This window comes from Schistocerca americana, chromosome 5 (assembly GCF_021461395.2).
Source record: "Schistocerca americana isolate TAMUIC-IGC-003095 chromosome 5, iqSchAmer2.1, whole genome shotgun sequence".
Lineage (NCBI taxonomy): Eukaryota > Metazoa > Arthropoda > Insecta > Orthoptera > Acrididae > Schistocerca > Schistocerca americana.
In genome coordinates, this window is record NC_060123.1 from 577055925 (window position 1) to 577083563 (window position 27639).

General features: G+C 38.2%; 1 protein-coding gene across 1 annotated transcript in view; it reads left to right on the forward strand.

Moving 5' to 3' along the window:
* Positions 1 to 18978: 18978 nt before the first annotated feature.
* LOC124616196 (N(6)-adenine-specific methyltransferase METTL4) overlaps positions 18979 to 27639 on the forward strand; it is a 52760-nt gene continuing 44099 nt past the window's right edge. The window contains exon 1 of the mRNA XM_047144496.1: positions 18979 to 19376. Coding sequence (XP_047000452.1) covers positions 19098 to 19376 — 279 coding nt within the window. The 5' untranslated portion in view covers positions 18979 to 19097. The remainder of the gene's footprint in view (positions 19377 to 27639) is intronic.

Below are 27639 nucleotides of genomic sequence, written 5' to 3' on the forward strand. Positions count from 1 at the left end.
AGACATCCATTAGTTCTTAAAAACAAAAAAACTACGCAAAAGTAAAAAAAAAAAGAACAAAATTATTTATAAAATCGGTCGCTGGCGCAGCGCTCTTCTGCGTGCGCGATCGTAAATTATAACTTTGAGGAAGTCAAAGTACCATTACCGGATGTGTACAAAAATGTGAACAAAATACTTCGAAAATTCAAGGCAAAATTTTCGATCTTGAGAGTAAAATTAAAGATAGGCCTGGTGTTGTCTGTAATGGCACACCAATTACGAAGCTGGATCATTTATGGCGCGAGTTTATCATGGCCAAACATCATGATAACAGGGGCAGGAATTCTTTGAAAGAATTCTGCGAATATTGGTACTGGAAATTGACACATTTAAGAGGTCAAAGATCAGATTCAGAAATTATTTGGGAGCTATATAAAAAGCTTCCAGAAGATTCAAAGAGATACGTGGGAAGCAATCATCGTAGCTTCCAAGCATTTCTCCAAAGGGTCGAAGACGAAGACCATTGGCGCGAAAGTCGTGCCAATTATCAAAATTTTGGTCATCGAAATAATCGTAATAACGACGAGAGAAATGACGGCGAAGGATTTCGCGTCAATATGATACAGAGAGGAAGAGGCAGAGGCAGAGGCCGAGGAAGTTATCTAGGTCGCGGTAGAGGATACACCGCGCAAAATAATAACGATGCGGGAAACTGATTTCCGCGAACGTTGCGGGCCAAACGGAAGCGGAAATATATACCGGCCCCGATTTAAGAAAAGTTACCGAACTGACAGTAATATTATGAGACAGGTTAGAGACAGGCGTGGAACGACGCAACGTGTTGTTGCGAAACAAGCGTCAGGTGCGAGCCAGAATGAGTCATCTCCGCCGCGCAGAGTGTTACATGTTAACAGGCGAGTGGAGCAGCAGAGCGCAACGGCCCAGCCTAGCAGAACAGCTGTTCAGAGAGAAGCCGCTAGCAATACGGCAGCATTAGGTACGAACAGAGCCGTAAGAGCTGATGAATATATTACGAGTGATAATCCCGTGGCGAAGGAAATAATAGATGAAACTGTGGACACACAGAGAGGTGCGGATAGCAGTGTTTGCAATGAAGTAAAAGGCGAGAATGAATTAGAGGAAGTAAATAATTGGTGGGTGCAGATCGACGATCTGTACAAGGGCCTAAAGCAATGTGAGTGGGAGGATTTTAAGAAGGAGTATGAAGCAAGGAAGTTAATTAGTGAAAAAGGAGATAGTAGGGATGTCGATAAGGTGACGTGGCCCGAGTTTAAAGAGGAGAGAGTAAATAGCGCCGCGCAAAGTACGCGTGCTGCCGATAGAACGAAGGTGAAAAATAGGCAGGAATTGGAGGATGAAATCCTTAGCATTGACGAGGAAGTAACTTCTGTTAATGATCCGCCAACAGTACTAGCTGCTACCGAAAGGCTCCGTGGAGAAGGGGCAGATAATTACCTAAAAGTAATTGAAGTCTACGAGGATTACACGAAATATGAATTAACAGTAGATGTGAGTAAAGCTGATGATGAGGCCGTTTTGCCGAAAGAGGATATTGAATTAAAATTAAAGCCTGACCAAAATGCAGAGGGAGAACTTAGTGCCTGTCTCAGAAAAGCGTTTATGTTAGAACCTGAAAGCGATCCAGAATGGTCGGACTCTGACGATAGTTCAGATGATGAATATTTCGGTAATAGCGAAAATAAAGGGGATATAGCTAATTGTGATATTGTAACTAATGATGACGAAGTTTCAAAACAAAACCCAGATGTTGAGACTGAACAAAGAAAGAAAGAGCCACCTGACGACTCAGGGTCTATTTTACAAAGAGTTCAAGTAATTAATGACTTTGAACTCCCGGGACCAAAGAAACCGCCAGATATATGTGGGGTGAATGTTAAAAGCATATCTTGGGACGATGTTATCGTCGACCCGGATTTGCTTAGGGAAGATCACAACAATGAAATACATTCGACGGTGAAACAAACTGTAATACCAGTTGAAATTTATAATGTGAAATTGCAAGTACTTCTTGATACTGGATCTCAGATAAGTGCAATCTCCCAGTCGTTTTTCGAACACATTTGTGATAAGCCTGGACTAGTAATTATGTCAGTGACGGGTGTAAAAATTGTTGGTGCTACTGGCAAAGCTAGCAAGCTGGTAAAGAACCAGATTTTGGTTGAATTTAGTATAAAAGGACAAAAATTTGAACATGATTTTTTGGTTGTGCCAGACTTGAGTAATGAAATGATTCTGGGAATAGATTGGTTGGATAAAGAAAAGGTTATTATTGATTGTAGCCAGGAAGTGATCAAAATTAATAATGCATCTAGGAATTTGGAATTAAAATTTGAGGAAAATGGGAAGGTGTTCGATTCAGAAATTGATTCTTTATTGTTGGAGATTGACCAAGGGAATGATGGTTTGACAAACAAGTATGAGGTGTACCATGTCCAGAGGTTAATAGATGAGAGTGACAAGCAGGGGCATAATTTTAAAGAAATGGTGGAAAATTTGAAGGGAATATCTCCCGAACAGAAAACAGAATTGCTTGATGTTTTAGATAGTAACAGCACTGTATTTTCGGACAAACCTGGCCTAGTTAAGAACTTTGAATACCAGATTGAGACAATAGAGCATAAACCTTTCTTTGTAAGACCGTTTTCGATACCCATATCAAAGAGGTAGGCTGTTCAAGTGGAAATAGATAAAATGATAGAATGGGGTGTAATCGAATGGAGTAGCAGCGAATATAATAGTCCCCTTATCATCGTGAACAAAAGGGATGGGGGAGTGAGAGTAGTTGTCGACGCCAGGACTTTGAACAAAATTGTAAAGAAGGAAATAGACAGACCTGAAAATCTGGACGAAATGCTCCAAAAAGTTTTATAACGTGAAGTATTTAACCAGTCTGTATATGACCGCCGGATACTGGCAAATCCCATTGAGTAAAGAATCCCGTAAATATACCGCTTTTCTATTCGCTGGGAAATGCTATCAGTATAAAGTAGTGCCATTTGGGCTTAGCACCTCTGTGGCAGTATTTATTAGGGCACTGGACTTTGTATTAGGGAGAGAATTGAGTTCCCGGCTAACCATTTATGTAGATGATTTACTGATTGCTACAGAGGAATGGCAAGAGCATTGTGAATTATTGCAGAAAGTTTTTATTGCTCTACATGCAGGGAGCATGACGCTTAAGTGGAAGAAATGTGAATTTGTGAAATCGGAGATAAAGTTTCTGGGGCACATTATTACTACGACCGGTATTGGCAAGGACCCAGAAAAGTTAAGTGCAATAGCAGATTGTCCAGCTCCTAGAAATAGAAAACAGTTGAAAGCCTTTTTGGGTTTATGTGGGTTCTATAGAAAATTCGTCAAGGGGCAAGTTTTTAATAGTCCTAGAAATAGAAAACAGTTGAAAGCCTTTTTGGGTTTATGTGGGTTCTATAGAAAATTCGTCAAGGGGCAAGTTTTTAATAGTCCTCATTTGAATAATATACTTAAGAAAAATAGTGCTTTTGTGTGGACTGAAGGGTGTATGAGAGATTTCGGAAAATGAAAAAGTGAACTTTTGGATGACAATACTTTGCATCACCCCATACTGTCAAAACCTTTCCATATGAGTACTGACAGCAGTGCTTATGGATTTGGTATAGAAGTTTTCCAAGAAATCTGTAATGGCAAAGAAATCGAACACAGGACTATCGCGTTTGCAAGTAGAACTCTAACAAAATACGAGAGAAACTACACTATATCAGAAAAGGAAGCTTTAGCCATTATATGGGGGTTAAAGAAATTCAGAAATTATTTGTGGGGCCATAAACTCATCATGCATACTGACCACAAAGCTTTAACTTTTCTTAAGGATTGTCGTTTACTTAATGGCAGCCTAACTCGTTGGGCTTTGTGCCTGCAACAATTTGATTACGAGATTTGCTATGTTAAGGGTACTGAGAATTATGTGGCAGATGCGTTATCTCGATTGCCTAATGGTATGAGTGAAGTGCCCAATGAAAATAGTGGAGAGGGTACTTTTCAGATAAGGTATATGAAAGAGGTTTTAGGAAAAAGGAAAATTGAGCAAATATGTAAAAATATGAGATACCATCAGAATGAGGATCCAACATGGAAATTGGTGAAGGTAAATTTTGACAGTGTGCAGTATCCTCAAATTAAGAAGTATTACAAAATCTTTAAAGGCATTTTATATAGGAGAAAAGATTTAACCACTGAGGAATGGAGAGTATGTTGGCCACACCAGTTTGATACTGATGTCATAGACTATTTTCATTTAGCATTGGGGCATAGTGGGCCAAAGAAATGTTTGGATAAATTGAATAATGTAGTAGTGATTGCTGGTAGTGTCGGTAAGAAGGTAAAGGAACGAGTTAAGTCGTGTGATGTCTGTCAAAAGGCCAAAGTACCGAATAAAACTAGTAGGGGTCCAATGCAAAGTACATTACCTGAAGACACCCTAGAATTATTATCTGTAGATTTGTATGGTCCCCTCCCAAAGACTTCGGGAAATTGTGCATATATTTTAGTAATTTTGGAAGTATTCTCAAAGTTTGTGAAATTATACCCCTTGAAAAAAGCAACAGCAAAAGCTGTATTTAATAGGATGGTCGAATACTTCAGAACCATCGGGAAACCCAAGGCAGTACTATCTGACAATGGACCCCAGTTTATATCCAAAATTTGGAAAGAAGGAATGGAGAAAAATGGTGTGGAGGTTAAATATATTGCAGCCTACCATCCTGCTAGCAACCCAGTTGAAAGGTACATGCGAGAAATTGGGAGATTGTGTAGAACATACTGCAGTCACAACCATAGACCCTGGGGCAGATTTATATCGGATTTTGAGAATGTCATGAACACCTTACATCATGAAACTACTGGGTTCCCACCGGAAGAAATTTTGTTAGGCAGCAGAAGTAAAAGTTTAATTGAGGAAAAACTAGAGTTTCCACCTTGTACAAGTTTGGGGTTGAGTCAAAAGAAAGAATTAGTCAGAAAAAGGGCAAAGCAAAAAGCTGAATCTAGATCAAAAAGACACGATAAAAATCTGAAAGTTTCAAAATTTAAAATTGGGGATTATGTTCTTTTAAAAACCCACGAAAAGTCTAGTGAACTGAACCATGAAATTTCCAAATTTAAATATATTTATAATGGGCCGTATATAATACAGAACATTCCACACGATAATGCTTACTACCTGATCTACCCAAAATCCAAAAAACCTTTAGGTGTAAGAAATGTTGTGGACCTGAAACTGTATGTTCCTAGGAGTGAGTGACATAAGTACACTCAGAAAATAATTTGCAGTAAATGTGCTGTATCCTATGCTAAAACTATTTTATTCCAAATGTAACAAATCTTTGTAAAAGTATGTATACCATTGACAGTGTGCTAATGTAGTTATGTGAGTTTCAGATTACCAAATGCACTGTATATGTAAAGATGTATGGAGAAAAGGGCTGAAAAGAAATAGCAAATGCTGCAAGCCAAATAAATGATGGGACTGCCAAAAACCAAAGTGGGCAGTATATGAGTCATAATCTGAAGGACTGCCAAATAACAAAGAGGGCAGATGAATAGTCAAAGGAGAATTGTAAGTGTGGTACAGGAGATGTGATAAAATGATGCGAAGTAGACTGCCCAAATCTGAATAATAGGCAGCAAAAATATGTAGTGAATTTTCTAAATATTATTGTGTGTTTTTTTTAGTAAGTAAGGAAATGGACTGCCATTCAATGCAAGCAGCAATAAATTGTCTTATAGTGTATACAGATACTGGCATTTGCTTTTGTAGTTAAATGTTTATGTTCCAGATTTTGAAATTATTTCTTTGAAAAAATAAGTAAAAATGAGTAATTTTCTATTTTAATAATGTTGTGATGGGAGGTTGGACTGTGCAAAAGGCACTTAAGTAAATAACAAGTAAATGTTCTTGATATGTTAAAAAGTATAGACCTATTTAAGGTGAGTGAAAAGGAAGTATGTGGTATAAAATTTTTTTTTTTGGACATTCACATAAAGATTCAGAACCACTGTATAAATGTAAAATTTAGTGTTCCCATTAAATTTATACTTAGTAAAATTTACTCGAAACAGGGGCATGTGTAACAACAACAACTGTACAATATGTGGAATGTAAAACCTTTGGTGAATACCCTATCTGTAGGGGAGCAGTAAAGGGTGGATGGCAGGCGAGCGTGGGAAAATGCACAAGGGTGCGGCACGGCATAACGGGCTCAGCAATACAGTCGGAGTTGGGCATCGGTCTGGGAAACACGTTCCGGATCGAGGAGGCTATCCTGGAAAAAGTGGTTTCATTGAGCCTCGGATGTGCCGTTTCCGACGACTATACAGCATGGCTATATTCTATAGGCACTGAATTGAAAAGGATTGCGACGCTAAGAAGAAGCAAAGTGCCGATACAGCAAAAGCCATAGCTGTGATTGTATGTGTGCTGTGCGCCTCGCCATCTCGCCGCCCGCCAACCACCGCATCGACACGAACAGGTTAAATCTTTAGAATTGTATTCGTGTGGACCAGTGTTAAATTTGTTCCTAACTGTTCAATAATAACTTAACTTTTACCAGAATTGCCCTATCAATTAATTATCCTAATCACTAACCTGGACAGGGTCCTTTCCACATGTTGTGCAATCCAAGTGTCCCGAAATGAAGATTTAAAGTTCATGTTAATAAGAATTACATGCAGACCTATCTATGCTAGAAAGATGTTTAAGGAGCTTTATTGTTAATGAAAATATAAGCAAAGAACAAAGGTTTGCCAAAGTTGGAAAATAATTTTGGAATTGGTTTAGTAATGAAGCTTAATTAATTCGAGACAAAAATAATGGTAGTTAAATGAGGAATTAATAAGACAAAAAGAGTAGTAACTCTTATATTGTAAATCTTGAGTACTTAATGTTTCCAATAGTGGATAGTTTCAACACAGTGATCATGACAGTTTCAGGGTCCCCCACCCCTCCACTCTTTTCTTTTCTATTCATTTAAATTCTGAAGTGACTGAACTGATTTGACCAGCAAAGTTAAAGTCTATATAAAACCTAAATTTATCAGTGTTTTACCATTATTAAAATTGACATTGTATGTGTGTGTGTCAAAAGTGCTATTTCTAGGGTGACCTATGTCCGATTTCAGTCGGATCAATAGACAAAACGCAGTTCGTAGTAATCATTGTAGTGTAATGTTGTGTATTTATAGCTTGTTCAAATTAGTACAGAAAGGGAAAATCTTAGTTCAGTAGATTTTTCTGGTTCTAAAATTCACCATATAATACAGTATTACTACGTGTGGTTATGCTTGTACATACATCCACTTGTACAAGGGAGAAACTCACTTAATGCCTAATTAGGCTGGCGACCATATTATTAACCATTGGTAGTATCTGCGGTGTATGTTTCTTGCCTGTCCTAACGTGTAGTTGCACTTATACTTGCTTGACGTATCATTGTTGTTACTGACTGTGTATAAGTCAGGTTTTGCTTCCATTCAGGTACACGCGGTCAACATATTTACTAAAATCCTTTCCTATAAGGTGAAGCCCGTCAACTTATCATAGTACAGGCTTTAAAGAGTTAACGTACGCCTGAGGGTGGAGATGTTACAACAGGACAAGCTATTACTACCCATACAGAGTAATTTTAGACAGGCATCTGTTGCCTGTACCTGGCAGTTACTGATATTACCCTTGATATCAGCAGCAGATATCCATTAATCAGTAAAAGAAATGACATAGATTCTGATAAACTAAATCAGATGTATTAAAGTTGAGACGTAAGAGGCCAGCAATGGACTGATGCCATGCATGGAGCGTTCAACGAATTCGAAAACAAAATTCTTTCTACCAACTTGACAGAAAATCCTAAGAAGTTCTGACCATAATGGCACTGAAACGGAGGATGACACAGAAGAGGCCGAAACACTAAATACATTTTTTCAGAACTGTTTCGTAGTAGAAGATCGCACTGTAGTGCCTCATTTAAATCGTTGTATGAACAACATAATGGCTGATATCCAAATAAATGATCATGGGATAGAAAAGCTACTGAAATAGCTCAACACAGGGAAGGTCACTGGAGCTTGCAGGATGCCAATATGGTTCTACATTGAGTATGTGAATGAACTTGCCCCTTTTCTAGCAGCGGTGAGCTTTAGATCGCTGGAGGATGAAACAGTTCCTGATGATTGGAAAAAGAGCACAGGTCAATCCCGTTTGCAAGATGGGTCATCGAACAGATGCACAAAACTATAGACCTGCATCTCTAACGTCGGGCAGTTGTACAGTTTTATGGGTATTGAAACATTTCTGGAGGCCAAAAATCGCCTATATAGCAACCAACATGGCACCCAAAAACAGTGATCATATGATCATTTGGGCGCTGATGACCACGCCACGCTGTTTAGCGCCCGAAAACCTCAAACCACACACACACACACACACACACACACACACACACACACACACACATATGATCATGTGAAATCCAGCTCACTCTGTTCGTCCATGAGACCCAGTAATAAACAAATACAGGTGCCCAGGTAAATGCTGTGTTCCTTAACTTCCGAAAAGCATCTGATACAGTTCCACTCTGCAACCTAATGAACAACACGAGATTGTGGAATATCAGAATAACTGTGTGTCACTGGACTGAAGAGTTTCTGGTAAACAGAACACAGCATATCATTTTGAACAGAGAGAAGTATTTGGACATAAAATTAACTTCGTGTATACCTAAGGAGAGTGTTACAGGGCCAATATTTTCCCCAACATATATAAAAGACCAAGTAGATAACGTCAGGCGTTACATGAAACTTTCTATAGATGATGCCGCTATATACAGAGTAGTTGCAACGCTAGAAAATTGTAGCAGAATGGTGGAAGATCTACAGAGGATCAACACTTGGTGTGGGGAGTCGCTATTGACTCTCAAAAGAACCAAATGTAATGTACTATGAATACATAGACAGAAAGACCCTTTATTGTATGACTACAAAATTGTAGAACAATCACTGGCAGCAGTTACTTCTATAAAATATTTTGGAGTGTGTGTATAGAGCGATCTGAAATGGAATGATCACATACAATTAATTGCGAGTAAGTCAAATACCACAATGAGATTCATTAGAAGAATCTTCAGGAAATGTTGTCCGTCAACAAAGGAAGTACCTTACGAAATACTCGTTTGACCAATACATAGGTATTGCTCGTCAGTATGGGATCCATACGATATTGGATTGATACAGGAAAGAGAGAAGGTACAAAGAAGAGCAGAACATTTCGTTACAGGTTCATTTAGTAAGCACAAAAGCATCATGGAGATGATCAACCAACTGCACTGGCAGATGCTGCAAGAGAATTCTTCATCACAGTGTATTACTGTTAAGTTCAGAAAGCATACATTTCTAGATAAGTCTCCTATATATATCTCACGAAAAGGCCGTGAAGATGAAATTGGAGAGATTCGAGCCTGCACTGAGGCTTCCCAGCAGTCGTTCTTTCTGCAAGCTATTCGTGACTGGAACAGGAAAGGGGAGGAGTGACAGGGGTACACGAAGTACCATCTACCACGTGCCAAAAGTTGGCTTGAGGAGTATAGATGCATTTGTAGTAGATGTAGAGGTGTTTCAAGATCACAGAAGATATCTGTAAGTTTACCCATCCTATGCTTTGCACATATTCTCAATAAAGTTATTTACTGCATTCTGAGTGATTTTTCCTTGTTAAAATCTAAATTGGTTACTTATAACAATATTATTTTTTAGAATAAAATTTTGGATCTTGTTTGCCGCTACTTTCTCTTACACTTTCGACAGAACTGGAAGAATAGAAATAGGGCAACAGCTTCCCTTGTCTTCTCTTGAGCCTTTCTTGAACAGAGTCTGAGTTTGGCATATTTCAACACATCAGAAAAGTGCCGCTGTTCAAAAGATTGGAAGTATTATTTGAGGTAGTCTAGGTGCTATTATACAATGCACTGCTTTAATCACTTTAGTGAGTATCCATCTCACCCAGCAGAATGATCATTTTTAATGATAACATGACACTCTCCACATACTTTATTCTGACTTTTTTCCAGTCTGTGAGATATTCAACTCATTTGCAGAGTCCAAAGGGACTTTCTTTACTCAGATACTCTGATACATCAACATCTGACTTTGTCATGTTTATGAAGCACTCATTTAAACACATTGATATTTGAGCTTGTTTATAATAAAACTATACTCTGCTTTAATCCTAGATATTTCATTACTATAACTCTAATACCTAATTATGATTTGACAATGATCATACTGCCTTTATCTTACTATTATGTCATAAAATGAAGCCATTGTTTCCATTGATTTGACTGTCTTCACAACTTTTTTTAAATATAACTTTTAAATTACTAATATACTCAGTGTACATATTTTTATTATTTTTCAGTTCATTGTGGAGTAGCCTCCTCCTGACACAGAAATATTTATACCTTCAGTTATCCATTTGAGTTTATTAGAACTTCCTTTCATATGGTTCCAAGTGGAAAAGCTATTAAAATCTGTCAAAGCTACTACTGCTTGAAATACAGTCGTCGAAATGTCACTCAACTGCTGTTGACCCCTTACTAAACATAGCTGAAATTTCTCATTGAAGTTCATTTACAAATGGCTTTTATTATGGTTTTAGTGACATGAATTTTCTCTGTTACTTTTTGGTAGCTCAATAAATAATGCAAAGTGTTCAGAGACTCCTAAATCTAAGCAAAAGTTATTAACATCTTCAAACACATTATATGTTAAAACGTTATCAATACAGACCACTGACTTTGCATTTACTCTAGTGGCTTCCATGAAGTTTACTTTGAAACCAAAGTTTTTATTGTCTAATTGAATTTGGATGTATCACTGCATTTAAATATGATATTAATACTGAAGTCAGCAGCTATTACAATCTTTCTTCTTTATTGTGATTTTCAAGTAGCCACTGAAATTCGACCAAGAAAAGAGCCAATTATAGATTTATCTAGTACTCTGTAAGTAGAAACTACTCTGAATTTATGTCTCTTAACTCTACACAGCAACTTTGATACCAGATAAAATAATTACGCAGGAACCTCAGCGGTATTTCTCTCATCTACAAAAGCTGCTGGCTACCTCAAATTTTTTTTTGTTAAGAATTTCATTATTATCATCTGTAAGTCGATGTTCATTGAAACGAGTCGCTTTGATATTTTAACATTTAGAAGGAATAATTTTAATTCATCAACTTTATGACTTTTGCTTTAAAAGTCAGCACTGACCATTTACATTCCAGTGCATTACATAGGGACATTTATAATCTCAAGCATGCTCTTTCTTAGATAGCATTTCAGTCTTTCCATTTCTGTTGCAAAACAATGTTTGCATCCTCATCCTTCCCTATATGTTTACCCAGCTATTTAGAATTTTGCATGTTTCAGCAAACATTTTACTACGAATTTTCAATCACAATTTATTTAAATGAAGGCCACCTTTACCAGAGTATTGATCGCTTAGGATCTTACTTGAAATTACAAACACAGCTTATAGATCATTACATATTTGTTCATATTGTAACACGGCCGTTTTTCGCTGAAACTGTTGATTAACATTTTTCAGAGGATTATATGCAAATGCCTTAGATAAGGCTGGTGCTGAAAGGATGACTGTACATAAACGTGAAGTACAAACAGAGGGTGGAAACCATATCCTCCAGTTGCTGCTGCCACCAGTGACATTAATCACGCTCTGTGCGCTTTGGCAAGATGAGCCATCATCACACCTGCCAATGTCATTTAGGTGCGGAGTTAATTTTCTTCCTCCAGGAGCCGAGTACACAATGTTAAAGTCACTCACCCACTTTGTTCTTCTGCATGCGCATTTTTGGCAATTTTATGGTGATCATTCCAATCTTTACATGTGCTTTCTATGTCTAATTAACAACTTGTGCAGTCACTGGCCATGTCTGCAAATTGTTAACTGTGTTTTATCCTCCTCACCCATCTGTGACAAGGTTATACTCTTAAATTGTTTTCATAGTTCAGTTGTTAATGGTTCTTTTCAACAGGTCAGTGGATAAAATTTCATCTTAAAAATTAATAAATCTATTTTATAGTGTCCATTTCCTAACATTCATAGCTAAAAGATCTCTCCTTCCATTAATGTGTCTATGTCAGTGGGGTGGTACCACTGAATTGGACTACCCATATTAATATTCATTTAAATAAGACGTTTTCCATTGTGTGACAGTATCCTTGTTTTGAATTAATTTGGATGATCGTGTGGGGTGGTTCCATATTCTGTTGGACACCAGAATTTGAAACTGTGCACCCTTGGGGTTTGCTTCAGCTGCAGTTGTCGCCCCACAATATAATGGTTTGTTCTTTCTATACACGGTTCACTGATGGATCTTCTGTTTGCTTCTGTTGCCTGTTTTCTTGGTTGAAAGGTATTTTAATTGCCCCGTTCAACATTTATGTATATATCACTTCTTCATGAATGTTTGGATAGCATGAAGTTGCAGTTGCAGTAATTTTCATGTTGGCCATTATAGTTGTTTGGAGTAATTTTGGATGTGCATGTATCGTTATGACATTACGTGCTGAAAATATCGAATGGTATCTGATTTTTCTCCATTTCTTGTTAAGTCAAACTGCAAATTGAAGGCTGTTTCACACTAGACGTCAATGAATGGTCATGTCACGACACGCCAAAATCACATCTGGATGTACTCACACTGAATGTCTCGTCACGTCACGTCAGTTCGTTTAAGTCCAGTACCAAACGATGAAAGTGACATACCAACTGTTATGCAAAAAGTCAGAGGATAGTAGGGATAGGGTGGAGACTTTATTGACCAGACTAATCATTGTGGTAAGTAATTTGGATAATCGAAAACTCGGATAATAGAATGCATAAAGAAAACGGATTTGCGTACTATTATCTCTAGAAAGAAAACTTACGTTACTCGCATATTGTTCTCTTTCAGGCACATTTTCATATGGTTACCTTTCTAGGGTTAGGTAATACATAATGTTTTGTGTTTATTCACAACTATAAAAACAAATTAAACTTATTAGAATCAATAAAAGTCAATGTTTATTAAGAGATTAGGGACATATTTTCGTATGTATGTATACATTTTCTTGAAATTGCTAAAATGCTGCAACCTTAATCGTAGTATACCCAACAAAAGTCACATAGGACAGTCACTATTTCTAATTTTGTTTAAAATGTTCGCTAATTGTCATTTGAAGTAAACAGTTCTTTCTCTTAGTTTCTGGTTCATCACGATTTCGTTTTAACTGTAATAAACTCACAGTATCACATTCTGTCTGCTTTTCAAATCATTTGAAAGTTGATTACAGGCTTGAATGCTTCCACATGAGATAGTCCAACAACATTTCCTGCATCTACGTTCTTTTCTGATTCATCTTCTTGCATTTCCAGCTGTTTGTTTACCTACAATATCTTTTCAATAACGATCTGAAAAACTTGATGATTACTGTGACAAGTGAGCCACTCTTTCATATCATCTGCATAACATTTCTGGCATATTTGTATGTTCGTCATTAGCTTATTTACATCCTCTAAAACAGAATCATCCATATCGTTTATTGAACTTTTATTTTAGTATTCTGTTCCAAGCTTTGTTCAAAGTCCTTCTTTCAGTCAAGTTACACATGTCTACAACCATATAACAACATTCCTTTAATTTTATTTGCTTGAAAAAAGTTACAAAACAACTTCATCAACAGATAACAACACAAGTAAAAATTGTTTTGTGTAACATAGTTTTAATGTTTCAGCAGCACTTTGATCTATTGGTTGTAGGGAGGATGTCACATTAAAAAGCACGAATTTTACTGTTAACATTTCATTTTCTGTCTCTAATAGGTCAGCTGAAGGGTGGTGCATCATCCAGTAAAAGTAAGCCTTTTCTATATTCACGAATTCAGTTCTGATTTTTTTTTACTTCAGGGATAAATTTATACCAGTCAATGGATATATCGATGTTGATTAATGTGCTTCTTTGCTAACACCAATATTTTTGATGTGTCTGGTCTTTTGGAATTTTCCTAATGAGGTGCAAAGGAATTTTATGCATCTTGGTAGCATCTGCACAAACGAATACTGTTACTCCTTCTTTACTAGTTTCATATCCTCAAGTTGAACTCACTGAAAATTTAAAGATTTTAATCGTCATGATTTTCAGTTTAATATGGTTTCATCAGCATTGTGAACAAAGTCCAAGCCTTAGTCACTTTCGTCCAATTCTTTTTAAAACCATCATTAAAAGAATTTTTGTACCTACTTCAGCTGACTTTCTCATCTTGCATTTCTAATTCGCAAATGACTATATTTACATCTGCACTTCGATCTGCCACAAATTATTCATCACCACCTTTTTTTAACTGTAATGCCTTTGCACACAGCAAAGGACCATATATTTGTTACACAGTTGATCGTTTCTGTAAAACCAAACAATAGAAAGCTTCTTCCAAAGCTCATTTTTCAGGTACTTCATCGCTTTTTGATGTTTGCTCCATTCTTCATTAGCACATTTGCAGGTGTACTTCAAAATTGAATCGGTATTCTTTTTAATATCGCTTATCATAGAAGTACCTATATCACACTTACTGGCTAATTTATTACCAGTTTCTCCTTTTTTTAATAAATCAAAAACATTTATTTTGTCTTTAAGCAATAACACCACTCGTATACACTATGACATTTTTAAGCACAGGTGCAACATGGTAGTGTAACATAACGATTGGCAGCAGTCTACATCATACAATAATGAAAATCATACTCTCTAACTCAAATAATAATGAAACACACTGGGGAGGGACAGTGCAGTGTGCAGGCGTCTAGTTGCAGTGCGACATGTCAGTGCATGCATGGACTGGCCACAAAGATGTTTCTTCTCACGGACAATCCATTTAAGTGATGTCCGCATAATCATGTCCCCATTGTTTCAGAATTGAGGAATTAACAATGAGGACGTTTATTAAAAGTCAAAGCAAACTTTGCAACACATTTCTTGATCAGTATTGTGCAGTAAAGTGCTGAGAAGTGAAACAACATTTCAAAACAACGACATTTATTTACCAGCTGAAATATATACATGCAAACACATAAAACCATATTTATAAAGAAATAAGTAGAGCTTGTTTACCTTATCCATTTATTTACATAACCAATAAAGTCATAAGCAACTGTATTTTTCTCCTTCATTAGAGAAGGCATTTTCACTTGAAATATTTATTTCATGAAAATTACTTCATCAACTTATATTCTTATTTACATACAGGGTGGTTTTTTCCACTGTGTACAAACTCTAGGGATTGACCGATGAGGGGATACAGAACAAAAAATGGCCAATGAACTTATGTCTGGAAATGCATTGTTTTCTTGCTAAAGAGCATTTATTGAATCACACTTTTTTACAGAGACTGTAGTCTGATATGCACTGCACCATGCAGCCACAATTACAGTACTCATGGTTACAGGGTGGTACTGTTCATCATACATCATGCCATACGCCACTCCCCTGCCATAGTACTTGGTAGTGTTGTGTCAGATTCACTTCTCTTGCTGACTCACCTTGTAGTGGATGTGATGCAATATTGTACGCAATGGTTCCATTGAATCAAGAGCTTGACCACATGGTGTTTACTTATGTAAAGGTAAATGGCAATGGACCATGGGCACCAAGGTTGTATCAGGAGATCTATCCCTGTCCATAATAACCACAGCATTCAATGTTTGTAGCAGTCTTTTACAGCTTGTCTGAGACAGGAAAGTAGGACATCATTAAGAACGTACCCAAAATGTTCAGACACCAGGCTTGGACAAAAATGTGATAAACACTGTGGAAGTTGACCGCCATGTCAGTACCAGACAGTTGGCCCACCGGTACAGGGCAAGCCAGACGACAGTGTGGAACATTCTCCATGACAATTGCTACTACCAGTATCATGTACAGCATATGCAGGGTTACTAGCGATAGACTTTTCCCATGGGAGCAGTTTTGTCGTTGGTTTCTTTAACAGGTAACAACAATTTTGGAGTTTGTGTCACCCATGCTATTCACAGATGATGCCACCTTTATGCAGAGTGGCATCTTCAACTTTCATAACAGTCATCTGTGGGATAGTATGCAGAACCCCCATGATATGGTGACAGTGAATCATCAGCATCAATGCTGCCAGAATGAGTGGGCCGGGATAATTGGCGATCATATTTTGAGAGCAGTCTTCCTTCCACGTCGCCTAACTGGCTGGAACTATGGGTGTTTCTTACAAGTGACTTTATCTCCCCTGCTGGAAGAAGTCACATTGATGATTCAAAGGGTTATTTGGCTGTCCTGATGGTGCTCCAGCCCACTTCGCCATTAGCGTCTGGACTCATCTCTGTCGTGTCTTCCCTGGTGGATGGATCGGATGAGGGGGCAGCTGCATGGCCTACTCTTTTGTTGGATCTCAACCCCTGTAATTTCTGGTTATGGGGCATCTCAAAAGTACCGTGCATACACAACCCATTCCAAATGTGGAGACACTGCTGCCTTCAACACTGTTCAGATGCAGCCTGGCCGATGTGAAAGTGTGAGACAGAACATGCTATGGTGCATACACATGTGCACTGAGGCACAATAATATTCAACACAGTCTGTAACTGTGGCTGCATGGTAGAGTGCATATCAGACCACAGCCTCTGTAACAATGTATGATTGAATAAATGGTTTCTAGCCTGGGAACCATGCATTTCCAGACTTAAGATCATTAGACCTTTTTTGTTCCATGTCCTCTCATCAATCAATCCTTAGAGTTTATACATGGTGAAAAAAGTCACCCTATATAATGCAGGTGTCAGCTCAGTTCTGGTATTATAAAATGTAAATAATTTTTCACTTCGAGATATTTGACCTTGCTAATGAAAGAAAACTACATGGAAAAAATATCAACCTGCAATTTACCACGAAAACATGCAGCTGCTGTGATTTTCAGTCCAGAGACTGGTTTGATGCAGATCTCCATGCTACTCTATCTTCATCTCCGAATAACTACTACAACCCACATCCTTCTGAATCTGCTTAATGTATCCATCTCTTGGTCTCTCTCTACGATTTTACCCTCCACGCTTCCCTCCAACATAGCAAAACACTAAAAAAAAAAAAATAATAATAATAAGGATTAAGAAGACATAAAAGCCCACAATCCAAGACTATAACATGAGTGAGTGCGAAGAAAATAAGTTGACTTCCGATCTTAGCAGACAATTACACCGTAAAAACCTCCTTGACCAAACGTGAGGATGACGTGACATGAAGTAACGTGACCTTCCGTTAACAAACCGTGTAAATGGCGCCATTTTAAATTCATTGTGTAACGTTTCGATGTGACATGATGCCAAATATGAACTGACTTTGAATGGAAACTCAAGGCATGGATACAACGTTCAACTGTCTGCACATATTTCTATGCGTACCTAATCTGCGCAGACAGACCGTTTTTGAGTGAGCAGGAGATATTTGCAAATATGAGAAGTGCACAGAACTGGGAATTGCTCAAGTCTGTTGACATCAATCATATCTGCGTAGACAAATTGTAGCGTTTAGACAGAGTATCGCCATTAAACGTATTTTGTGATGTCAGTTGTTTGTTCAGTCTAGTGTTTCTCATCTGTGTATGCATAGTCAATTTTAAAACTACAGATACACGCTCAATGCTCTAGAGAGTGCATTGCTGAATTGAAATGTACAGGGATCACATGTGTTTGTGAAAAACTGAGAGCACGTAATACAGCTATTAAGATAAGAAGGCAGCTGTTTACAATTCTTCAATAGATAAAATGTGGGGGGTATGGTAAGAAAAGAAATAAATTCTTTGCCAACAGTTTACCGCACACATTTAAGCAAAGTGACGAAATCCTAATACATGTAACATGTGGTGCATAACAAGAGTTAATTCGAGGTGAACCGTAGAATTAAGTATCACAACACTAGAAGTAAAGCTTTTCAGATAGATTATGAATCTCTAGCTAGAGTTCAGAACGGAGTTTTATTTTCTGGTGTATAAATTTGTAACATGTTGATGGTGGACTTAGGGAATTTAAAATCACGACTCAGAAACAAACTCTGTCCAGAGGAATGTTCGATTTGTTTCGTCTGCTTTGGCCAGTGACCTAGGGTAATGGCTGCTTTCAAGTCACCTTTTCGTGCATTTATTCACCGTTTTTTTTTTTGTTAATTGACTCAACAAACTAATATGAAAGCAGAAAAACTGGATGTGGTGATAGATTGATCTGTAGCTTAGCCCATACAATTTCTCAGAATGTATTGAAGTTCTCCATCAGGACAGCGTAAATAGTTTTGCATGTGTACGATATTATGTCACGCTACGCTTGTTTCGCAATTGCAGTGCGAAATTCTATATCCTTGTAGCGTCTTTCTGTCGCCAGGAATCTTAAAGGCAGCCGCTAGTGTAGACATATTGTTCTCCTCGTACTAGTATTTTTTCCGAAACACACGAGGGTTTATGAGTGTCAGAATATAATTGTTTCCAAACCCAATCGCAAATAATTACGCCAGTCGACGGGTTCACCCTGCATCTCACGAAGTAAATTTATGTGCGAAAACTGCTTAAGCATCCACTGTCTTGACCACTTTGATAGGTCTCTCCGTTTGCCTTTTTTTTCGACACAAATTACAAACACAGGCCATAATAGAATTTTCTCTATTACGAATTTCTGGATAAATGAAATAAACGTTGATGTTGCGCGAAATTTGACGGTGAATTTCTTTTCTAGACCGGCGGATGGCGGGCGAGCAACGGAATGGTGCCGTGTGAATACACCACATTTACATGTACAGAATTTTGCGCAGACAGGGGCTCGTGACTTTGACGTGTACACTTTGGCGTATGCACTTTGGCGTATCTGTGATGGCGTATGCCGGTAGTTTTGAATGTTATCAATAGTAAACAATTATTTTTAGTGTGTTTATTTTCATGCCGTAATTGGAATGGATGTTGTCACACATATTTATAAAAAGACGTTAAAATGAGTGTTGTGTTTCAAGACAATATCGGTTGGGTTTTATCTCACGAAATGTTCGTGAAAAGGATTTATGGTGAAGTCTATGACAATAACGTTACGTGTAGGTTAGAGTTCGACCCAGCACTGTTTAAGATTGAAACTCCATTTATAAATAAAGCACCTATCGACTCAGATAATTCGTTGGGCTCAGATAATTCCGGTAATTTGTGGTTTTCACCCAAGAAGAAAAGAAGAACTAACAGAAACGGCGCCGAAAGTACGAATAACAGTGCAGAGCAAGTAGTGAGTTTCTTTGTGAAAGTTTAAGTGACTGAGGAAGCTAATATAAATAATATTTGTATGCAGATTTTTTTCAGTTACTACGCAGATAATTCGACATCAATAACCCATATCATTATTTTGACTTTCCTTATGGCTATTATATTATTAAAAATTGTACTGTAGTTACACTACATTTTTCAGACTTGTTTTTAACAATGTTTTAGATGCTACTATTTCACATCACAAACAAAAAAACAGTTTTTGCACCACGTGGAGGCAAAATTTGTGGTATTATGTAGTCCTACGTAAAAGTAATAGGCTGCTACATAAAGCCAAACACTCAGCTTTGCACAAGACACCTTATCAACGTAGCTTTGTAAGTCTCTGTCTAATACTCAAATTTTTCAGTTGTGCTGAGTTGAAATCAGTGTCTGTACAATAAATAGTTAAAGAGTACATGTGAGGGTGTTGGAAGTATGGACTACGAATCCCATGATAGAGGGATATCACAGTTAAAATACTGAGATGCATGCACAGTGCTGTGCTGGAAGTTGATGGACACCATGTCTTCTGCTGAATACTTCACTCATTTTCCGCTATTGCAGGCTGTCCTTGACAATGGGATTTGCAAAACACAGAGTGTGAAGGAATAAATGAATTCTCATTGGCTACTTCTGCCCTAAGAATTATTTTTTATTATTTTTGTTTTATTGTACCATAATACACTCGTATAACCAAACATATAAGTGTGCCCACTTCCAGGACATGGGAAGACACGCTAACCACAGATTTAATGTGCCTTGTGGCTTAAAGATGGGGCCAGTATTCCAGCCAGCCAGGACTTGGTTTTTAGGTGGTTTTCCATCTTCATCTAGATAAATGCCAAGGTGGTTCCCAAGTTACAACTCAGTTATGCGATGGACAAACGGTTTGAAAAACAATTCTACATTTGACCATACAGTTATACTAGACTCAAACAAAAGGGGTACATAGATTCTTCCGTGGGAGGGAGATGGCTATCAATAGCTTTAAAATGCCTTTGTGTATGATGACCCCAATGTAGTAATAGCCTGTATACGGGCATGGTACCGTTCTCCATGAAATTGGAGCTGTACCGTACTAGTCCTGACCTAGCACTGGCAAGATAAAAGGCATCAGAAGGGGGAGAATGCACTGTTGTCCTAAGATGTAATGTTGCAGAAGACAGTTAAGTGAAAATAAAGCAAGTAAACAATCTTTTATGTTTTTGTAAGGGATATTAAGCGTGTGAAGCAGCAACACGCAGTTTCTGCACTAGATTGTAAACATGTTACTTCCAAAAAAAGTTTTGTTTCACCTACGGTTCAAAAAATAAAAAATGTCCTCCATTCCTGTTTAATATATCATTTTGTGACAATAAAACTTTAGTTCTGTAAGAGAGTGTGTCAAATTGTGCGGACTGTATTTTGTTGCAATTAAGTGATATCACTCTTCAAAACATACATTGCAGTATTGACCATTAACCTGTTTACTAAGTAACATATTACAGAGACAGTAGTAGAATGTAAGTATTGTAAGCCTGACAGAAAAACTTACAGATGAACCAAGTATTGTGTTTGTAAAATTCTACATTCCTAGATCTGTATCATGGCATTACAGAAGTGTCAGATTCCAACCATCTGCCTTGACACATGTTGTCCTCGATATGGCGGAAATGGTTAGTTCCAGTGTACAGAATATAGTATGTACACAAGCCAAGAAATATAAACAAAAATAATAATGACACAATAATGTCTCACACCAAAAATAAAATTAATCTAATGGGACAATGGCAGAAAATTCGTGCTTTAGAGTGGGGACAAGCTAAATGTACAACAATAAAAAAACACTGCACTATCCTAAGGCAAATAATATAAAAAAAGAATTGCATTACAACATTCTGCTACACCAATGAAACCACAGGAATCGGACATTTTCCTTGACCTGTATAGCTCAACTGCAACTATCGATACCAAAAGCCAACACCTACAACTCTGAAATGTGGAACCAAAATGCTAATAACTCAAAAACCTATTTCCTCCTATGTACTACATGAATTAAAATGCTACTGACCTACCATAAATATACAACAGATGAAACATCACAATTACTATAGAATATATCCAAAACAAAAATTAATTTTCAACAAAAGCTTCCAGCAGTAGCAGCACATAGATTGGCCACCACACGCACGCACACGTGTACATGACACCCCCCCCCCCTCACCCCCCCCCCCCCACACACACACACACCAACTACACATTACCAAGATGACAACCAGAACTCCAAAGAACCCAATACCACACATTAAAATCAGCACGTCCGCATCCACCACCAGAAGGCACTATGAAATACAACATGACATCTACAAACACAACCAACTCAAAAAATACCACATCATAATGACGTCACACACAACACAACCAATACATCACAGGTCAAAGCAGACAGGTGCAATCAGACGCTTCTGTTGATAATAATAATGGAAATGGAAGCCATGTGTATTTTGTTTCAAATATGCACCACCAAGCAACAAAGCCAGGAGGAAATGTCTGGAGTTTAATTTTCGTTTCCTTCTCATTGTGATCTGTCTTTCGCTTGCCTTTCATGTAACCATACACCCCCGACCTTCCTTTTACATACTCACCACTTGTCATGCTGTTTCAAGGGGGGGGGGGGGGGGAAACTGGCATTGTAAAAGTTTAATTTTTGTTAGCACATGTTTCTCTTTGTCTCATTAAAATTTTAGTTATCTTTGGTGTAGGTCTATACGCCTATTCCAGAAAGAAGAATAGGCCTATTTGTTGCATAGATAGATTGCTACAACCTTGCTGTGAAAGACACTGTAACAAAACTTGTTGAGAAAACTGAATGGCAGTTATTGCACCCGCAATAAAGGCTAGGCAAGAAGCTAGCGGCAATTTCAATTGTCATATGCTGACAAAAAGAGCTACTAGAAAATTCTAAAAAGTTCTGATCTGATGCAAAGTCAATGAACGGATCAGACTGTTCAGTAAATCTTTTGTGTATCAATGCTGTGAAGAAAATGCAGTGAACTGACAGGAAACCAAACTATTACATTCCACACTTAAAATATATTCACATCTGAAGATTCTACCAAACCAACGATTGATCACTTAAACAACAACAAATGAGAGACATGGAGAAAAGCAGCCACTGTACTGTAAAGACAATTAAGGTGAACTCAAAGAGAACAAGGGTCTAGGCCCTAATGGAATCTGTTAGTGTGACAGAATGAATGGGAAAATGGTGCAATTAATTATGGTTTACAAAAAATGGTGAACGAACAGATGCACAGAATTACAAACCAAGATCGTTAATATCTATCTGTGGTAGGAACCTAGAGTATATTGTAAGCCTCAACATTATAATGTTCCTGGAAGAAAATAAACTTATGTGAAATAATTAGCCTGAGTTGAGGAAAATCACAGTTCACTTTAAATACATACCATGTCTTGCAGATAGTTGATGCAGATTTCTGAAAGACATTAAACACTGAATCTCATTGTTGACTGATAATCAATGTACCCACAATCTAAAAAAAATTTAATGCGGTTTGGCAAACCTAACTCGAGAATCATTGTTTGCAGAGACTTTAATGATGATTTTCTGTCAAAAAAGCTGACTGAGAGCATTTAAAGTTGCTGATGCCCAACTTTGGGTTATTTTCACAGCAGAATTCCCTTCGAGAATTGATAGACTCAATGCAATAGATATTGGTAAGTTGTTTTTAGACTCAACAACCTGCTATAACTTAATTGTAAAACCAATATTCAAGGGTTTATCCAACCACAATAAAAATAATAATAATTGTGTGTCGCTCAAGGGCCTGCTGCTGTTCTTTCGATTGGACACCATTTTGGTGACTTGCATGACCCTAATCTATCCCAGTTACCCAATTGACAGACCAAGCAAAGTTGTGCAATGTTTAGCACACTGGACTTACATTTGGCATGATGGTGGTTCAAATCCGTGTCCAGGTGTCGAGATTTCCCTAAATCATTTAGGACAAATGCTGGGATGGCTCCTTTGAAAGAGCACAACCAATTTCGTTTCCAACCCTTCCTTAATCGACACTTCTGCTCCATCTCTAACGACCTTATTGTCAACAAGATGTTAAATGCTAATCTTCCTTCCAATCAAGGGAGTGTGACCTATAGTTTAATGTGGAATCCGAGTGGTGTGTCATTCCTTGCAACTCCTCACATCATTGAGAGATGAAGGCTAGACTAAAGGCAGACTGAAAATTCCTGTGGCCCAACCATGGTTCAATCCCGCGACCTCTCATTTCCAGGCAAGCTAAACCACCAGGCCTGACATCCAACTATGATGGTCAAATGTTAACAATACAATATACTGACCAGTGAGGTACAAATCAAAGAAATATCATGTCACAGGATCATGAACAATGACTCAGTCATAATTATTACAGTGAAAATATGCGAAGAACACAGAGGAGAAACAGTAGACAGTGCTGGCAGAAAAATTTAGCCTAACTTTTTCTTTAACGTATTCCTACAATATTTTGTTTCTTGTTTTTACCTAGATGCAAGCAATCAAAACTAAGGTTAAAATTAAACATAAGCAAGGATAAGGATAAGAGGTTGATAACTCCTGGGATTAAAAAATCTTGTGCTGGGAAGAGAGATCTATACCTCATTCAGAGAACAAGCTTAGTCAAGATTTGAAACTCCATTACCATGAGTTCTGTAAAATCCTCCAGTCTGATGTTAACAAATGAAAATTCAGGTGTTGTGCCCAGAAAAATAAAGTGCCTAAAGCATGAGGCAAAAGTTGTTTGAAACATTGTTGTACCATAAACAAACAAAAGTAGGGACCCAGTGAAATTAGTCCCCAGCAAGTAGCTCTGGGAAGAATGGTGACACTTTCAAATCATTGTCCACAAAATTCAATGATTACTTCATTAAGTGGCAGCAAACATTGCACCCAGTAATTAAATCCAAATACGTATGCATTAGATTTACTTGCGCAGATGCTACATCACCAAAAGACATTAGTTTCAAAAGTACAGTCCCTGAGGAGATTTACAAAATTCATCAAATCACTAAATTCTGCTGGCCATGATGTTTCTGGCAGAATATTAAAAATGTGTTCTGATTTCATAAGATTTCTCCTAAGCTATCTTTCTTATCAGTCAGTGAACTAGGGCGTATTTCCTGCCAGATTTAGTTCTGTTGTAGTATCGCCCTGACCTACAAAGCTGGAGACAAGCAAACAGCATTAGAAGTACAGATCTGTATCACTTCTTCCATTCTATTCAAGAGTGTTTCAGAAAGACAGGTACTAACTCCTTTAACTGAGCAGAATTTATTAACTGCCTCTTAGTTTGGCTTTCGTAAAAAATTATCCACAGAGAAGGCAATACAACATCTCACAAATGATTATCCTGTTGAGTTATTCTGTGATCACAAAATTGTATTCTACAAACTAAAATGTTCTGGCATTAATGGCATCGCTCTTACACAGATGGTTTCAGATCTGCTTGACAGAAAGCAGAGGGGTCTCATTAACAGACCTTGTTGCAGGCATCAAACTAACCTCAGAGTGGGGGAACATAATATGAGGAGTTCCAAAAGGATTAGAACTGGGCTCATTCTTGTGTCTTATCTCCATAAATGATTTTTCAATAACTTTAAAGGGTAGTTCAAAGTCTAATTTCTGCTGCTGCAAACATAATCATGCTAATCAAGGGCCCAAACTCAACCATAGCTGACAGCCAATAGTTTAAGTCTTAATCTCAAAAGGTTCACATGACGCCATTCCAAACTATCAATAAGGACATACACTATGTGATCAAAAGTATCCAAACAGTTGACTGAAAATGACTTACAATTTTGTGTCACCCTTTATCGGTAATGCTGGAATTCAATTTGATGACAGCTTCCACTCTCACAGGCATATGTTTAATCAGGTGCTGGAAGGTTTCTTGGGGAATGGCAGCCCATTCTTCATGGAGTGCTGCACTGAGGAGAGGCATCAATGTCGGTCAGTGAGGCCTGGCATGAAGTCGGCATTCCAAAACATCCCAAACGTGTTCTATAGGATTCAGGCCAGGACTCTGTGCAGGCCAGTCCATTACAGGGATGTTATTGTCGTGTAACCACTATGCCCCAGGCCGTGCTTTATGAACAGGTGCTCAATTGTTTTGAAAGATGCAATCGCCATGCCTGGATTGCTCTTCAACAGTGGGAAGTAAGAAGGTGCTTAAAACATCAATGCAGGCCTGTGTTGTGATAGTGCCACGCAAAACAAGGGGTGCAAGCCCCCTCCATGAAAAACACGACCACACCATAACACCATCGCCTCCGAATTTTACTGTTGGCACTAGACACACTGGCAGATGACGTTCACCAGGCATTTGCCATACCCACACCCTGCCGTCAGATCACCACATTGTGTACCATGATACGTCACTCCACACAATGTTTTTTCCACTGTTCAGTCGTCCAGTGTTTACATTCCTTAGACCAAGCACGGCGTCATTTGACATTTACCGGTGTGGTGTGTGGCTTATGAGCAGCCGCTCGGCCATGAAATCCAAGTTTGCTCATGTCCCGCCTAACTGTCATAGTACTTGTAGTAGATCCTGAAGCAGTTCGGAATTTCTGTATGGTGGTCTGGATAGATGTCTGCCTATTACACATTATGACCCTCTTCAACTGTTGGCGATCTCTGTCAGTTGGCAGATGAGGTCGGCCTGTTCGCTCTTGTGCTGTATGTGCCCCTTCACATTTCCACTTCACTGTCGCATCAGAAACAGTGGGCCTAGGGATGTTTAGTAGTGTGGAAATCTCACATACAGACATATGACACAAGTGACACCCAATCACCTGACCATGTTCGAAGTCCATGAATTCTGCGGAGCGCCCTATTCTGCTCTCTCATGTGTAATGACTGTTGAGGTCGCTGATATGGAGTTCGTGTCATTAGGTGGCAGCACAATGCATCTAATATGAAAAATGTATGTTTTTGTGGGTGTCCGGATACTTTTGATCACATAGTGTATTAACACCGTAAGTAGACATTGATGGCCATACAACAAATGAAAAACTGTAAAATTCATTGGTGTTGAGTTATATAACAAACTGAAATGGGGTCAACAGAAAGCTAAACTAATGAAGAAGCTCTGTCCATTGTTTTATGCTATCAGAAGCAACTATCATTTTTACACTCACTTTACAATATATTTGCTCCACACATATGAACAAAAATAAGTTTCAGAATAACTGTGTTTCACACAGTTAACTAATCAACACCCAAAAATAATTCTGATATAAACTCTGTCTCCCTGTGTAGGGCTTAGAATGGAGACTGGTGGGGAGATATTCAACAAGCTCTTGCCTAACACAAGGGAAGAAATAGGGACTCCCTGCCATTTAAAAGAAATGAAAAACATACCCCATTAGCTATTCTTTCTACAAATTATCAAGAATACTGAGACTTAGGGACTGAAAAGTTCTGTTAGATGCATGACAAGTAGCAGGGGTCACTGTAAAGCTTCATGACAAGTAGTTATGTACTGTAAATAGGACTCTGTATTTTCAAATGAAGGTACATTTTTCTTTGAGAATTATCATCGTAACAAAGTAAATATTGAGCTACTAAAAGCAGATAAAACCAGCTTCGTAATATAACTGAAGAGAGAGCAACGTTTTTCAAAGTAGCAGATATTTTTTTAATTTACTCAATTTTCAACCAAAATGTATTTTATTGTTATTAAAGCTGTAGAGGTCAGGGGTGAATGACTTCTGTGGAGGGCGATAGAGCTGGGCTTCTAGTGGTCAGGAAGACCTGCTGTTCACCACCCTAGGCAAGGTTCCAAGGGCGTGGCGGGTAGGTACCTGGTGGACGTTCAACATGCCATCATATAAACAGCATTGACATATAGTAGTTTCTTCTTTGCCACAATATGTTGATAACGGTGCTAGGTGGTGGCAGTGAGCCCAATATTAGGCTGCTTGGTCGGTTGGATTATCAGGCAGCCCCTTGACACAGCCAAAGTGCGACATCACCCACGGCAGCGGGTGCTTCAGTAATGTCGTACAGACTCAAGTCCTGATGCAGGGTGGTATGTGGCAGCTGGAGTAAGCAGCAGCACTGACTGGTACAAATACACAGTTCATTGTGGGACACATCAGAGTGTTCTGAAGCAAACTGTGGACTGCAGTGACGACACAGTGGTGACATGTCCCTGGACAGTTAACAGCAGATGGCAGCAAGGTTT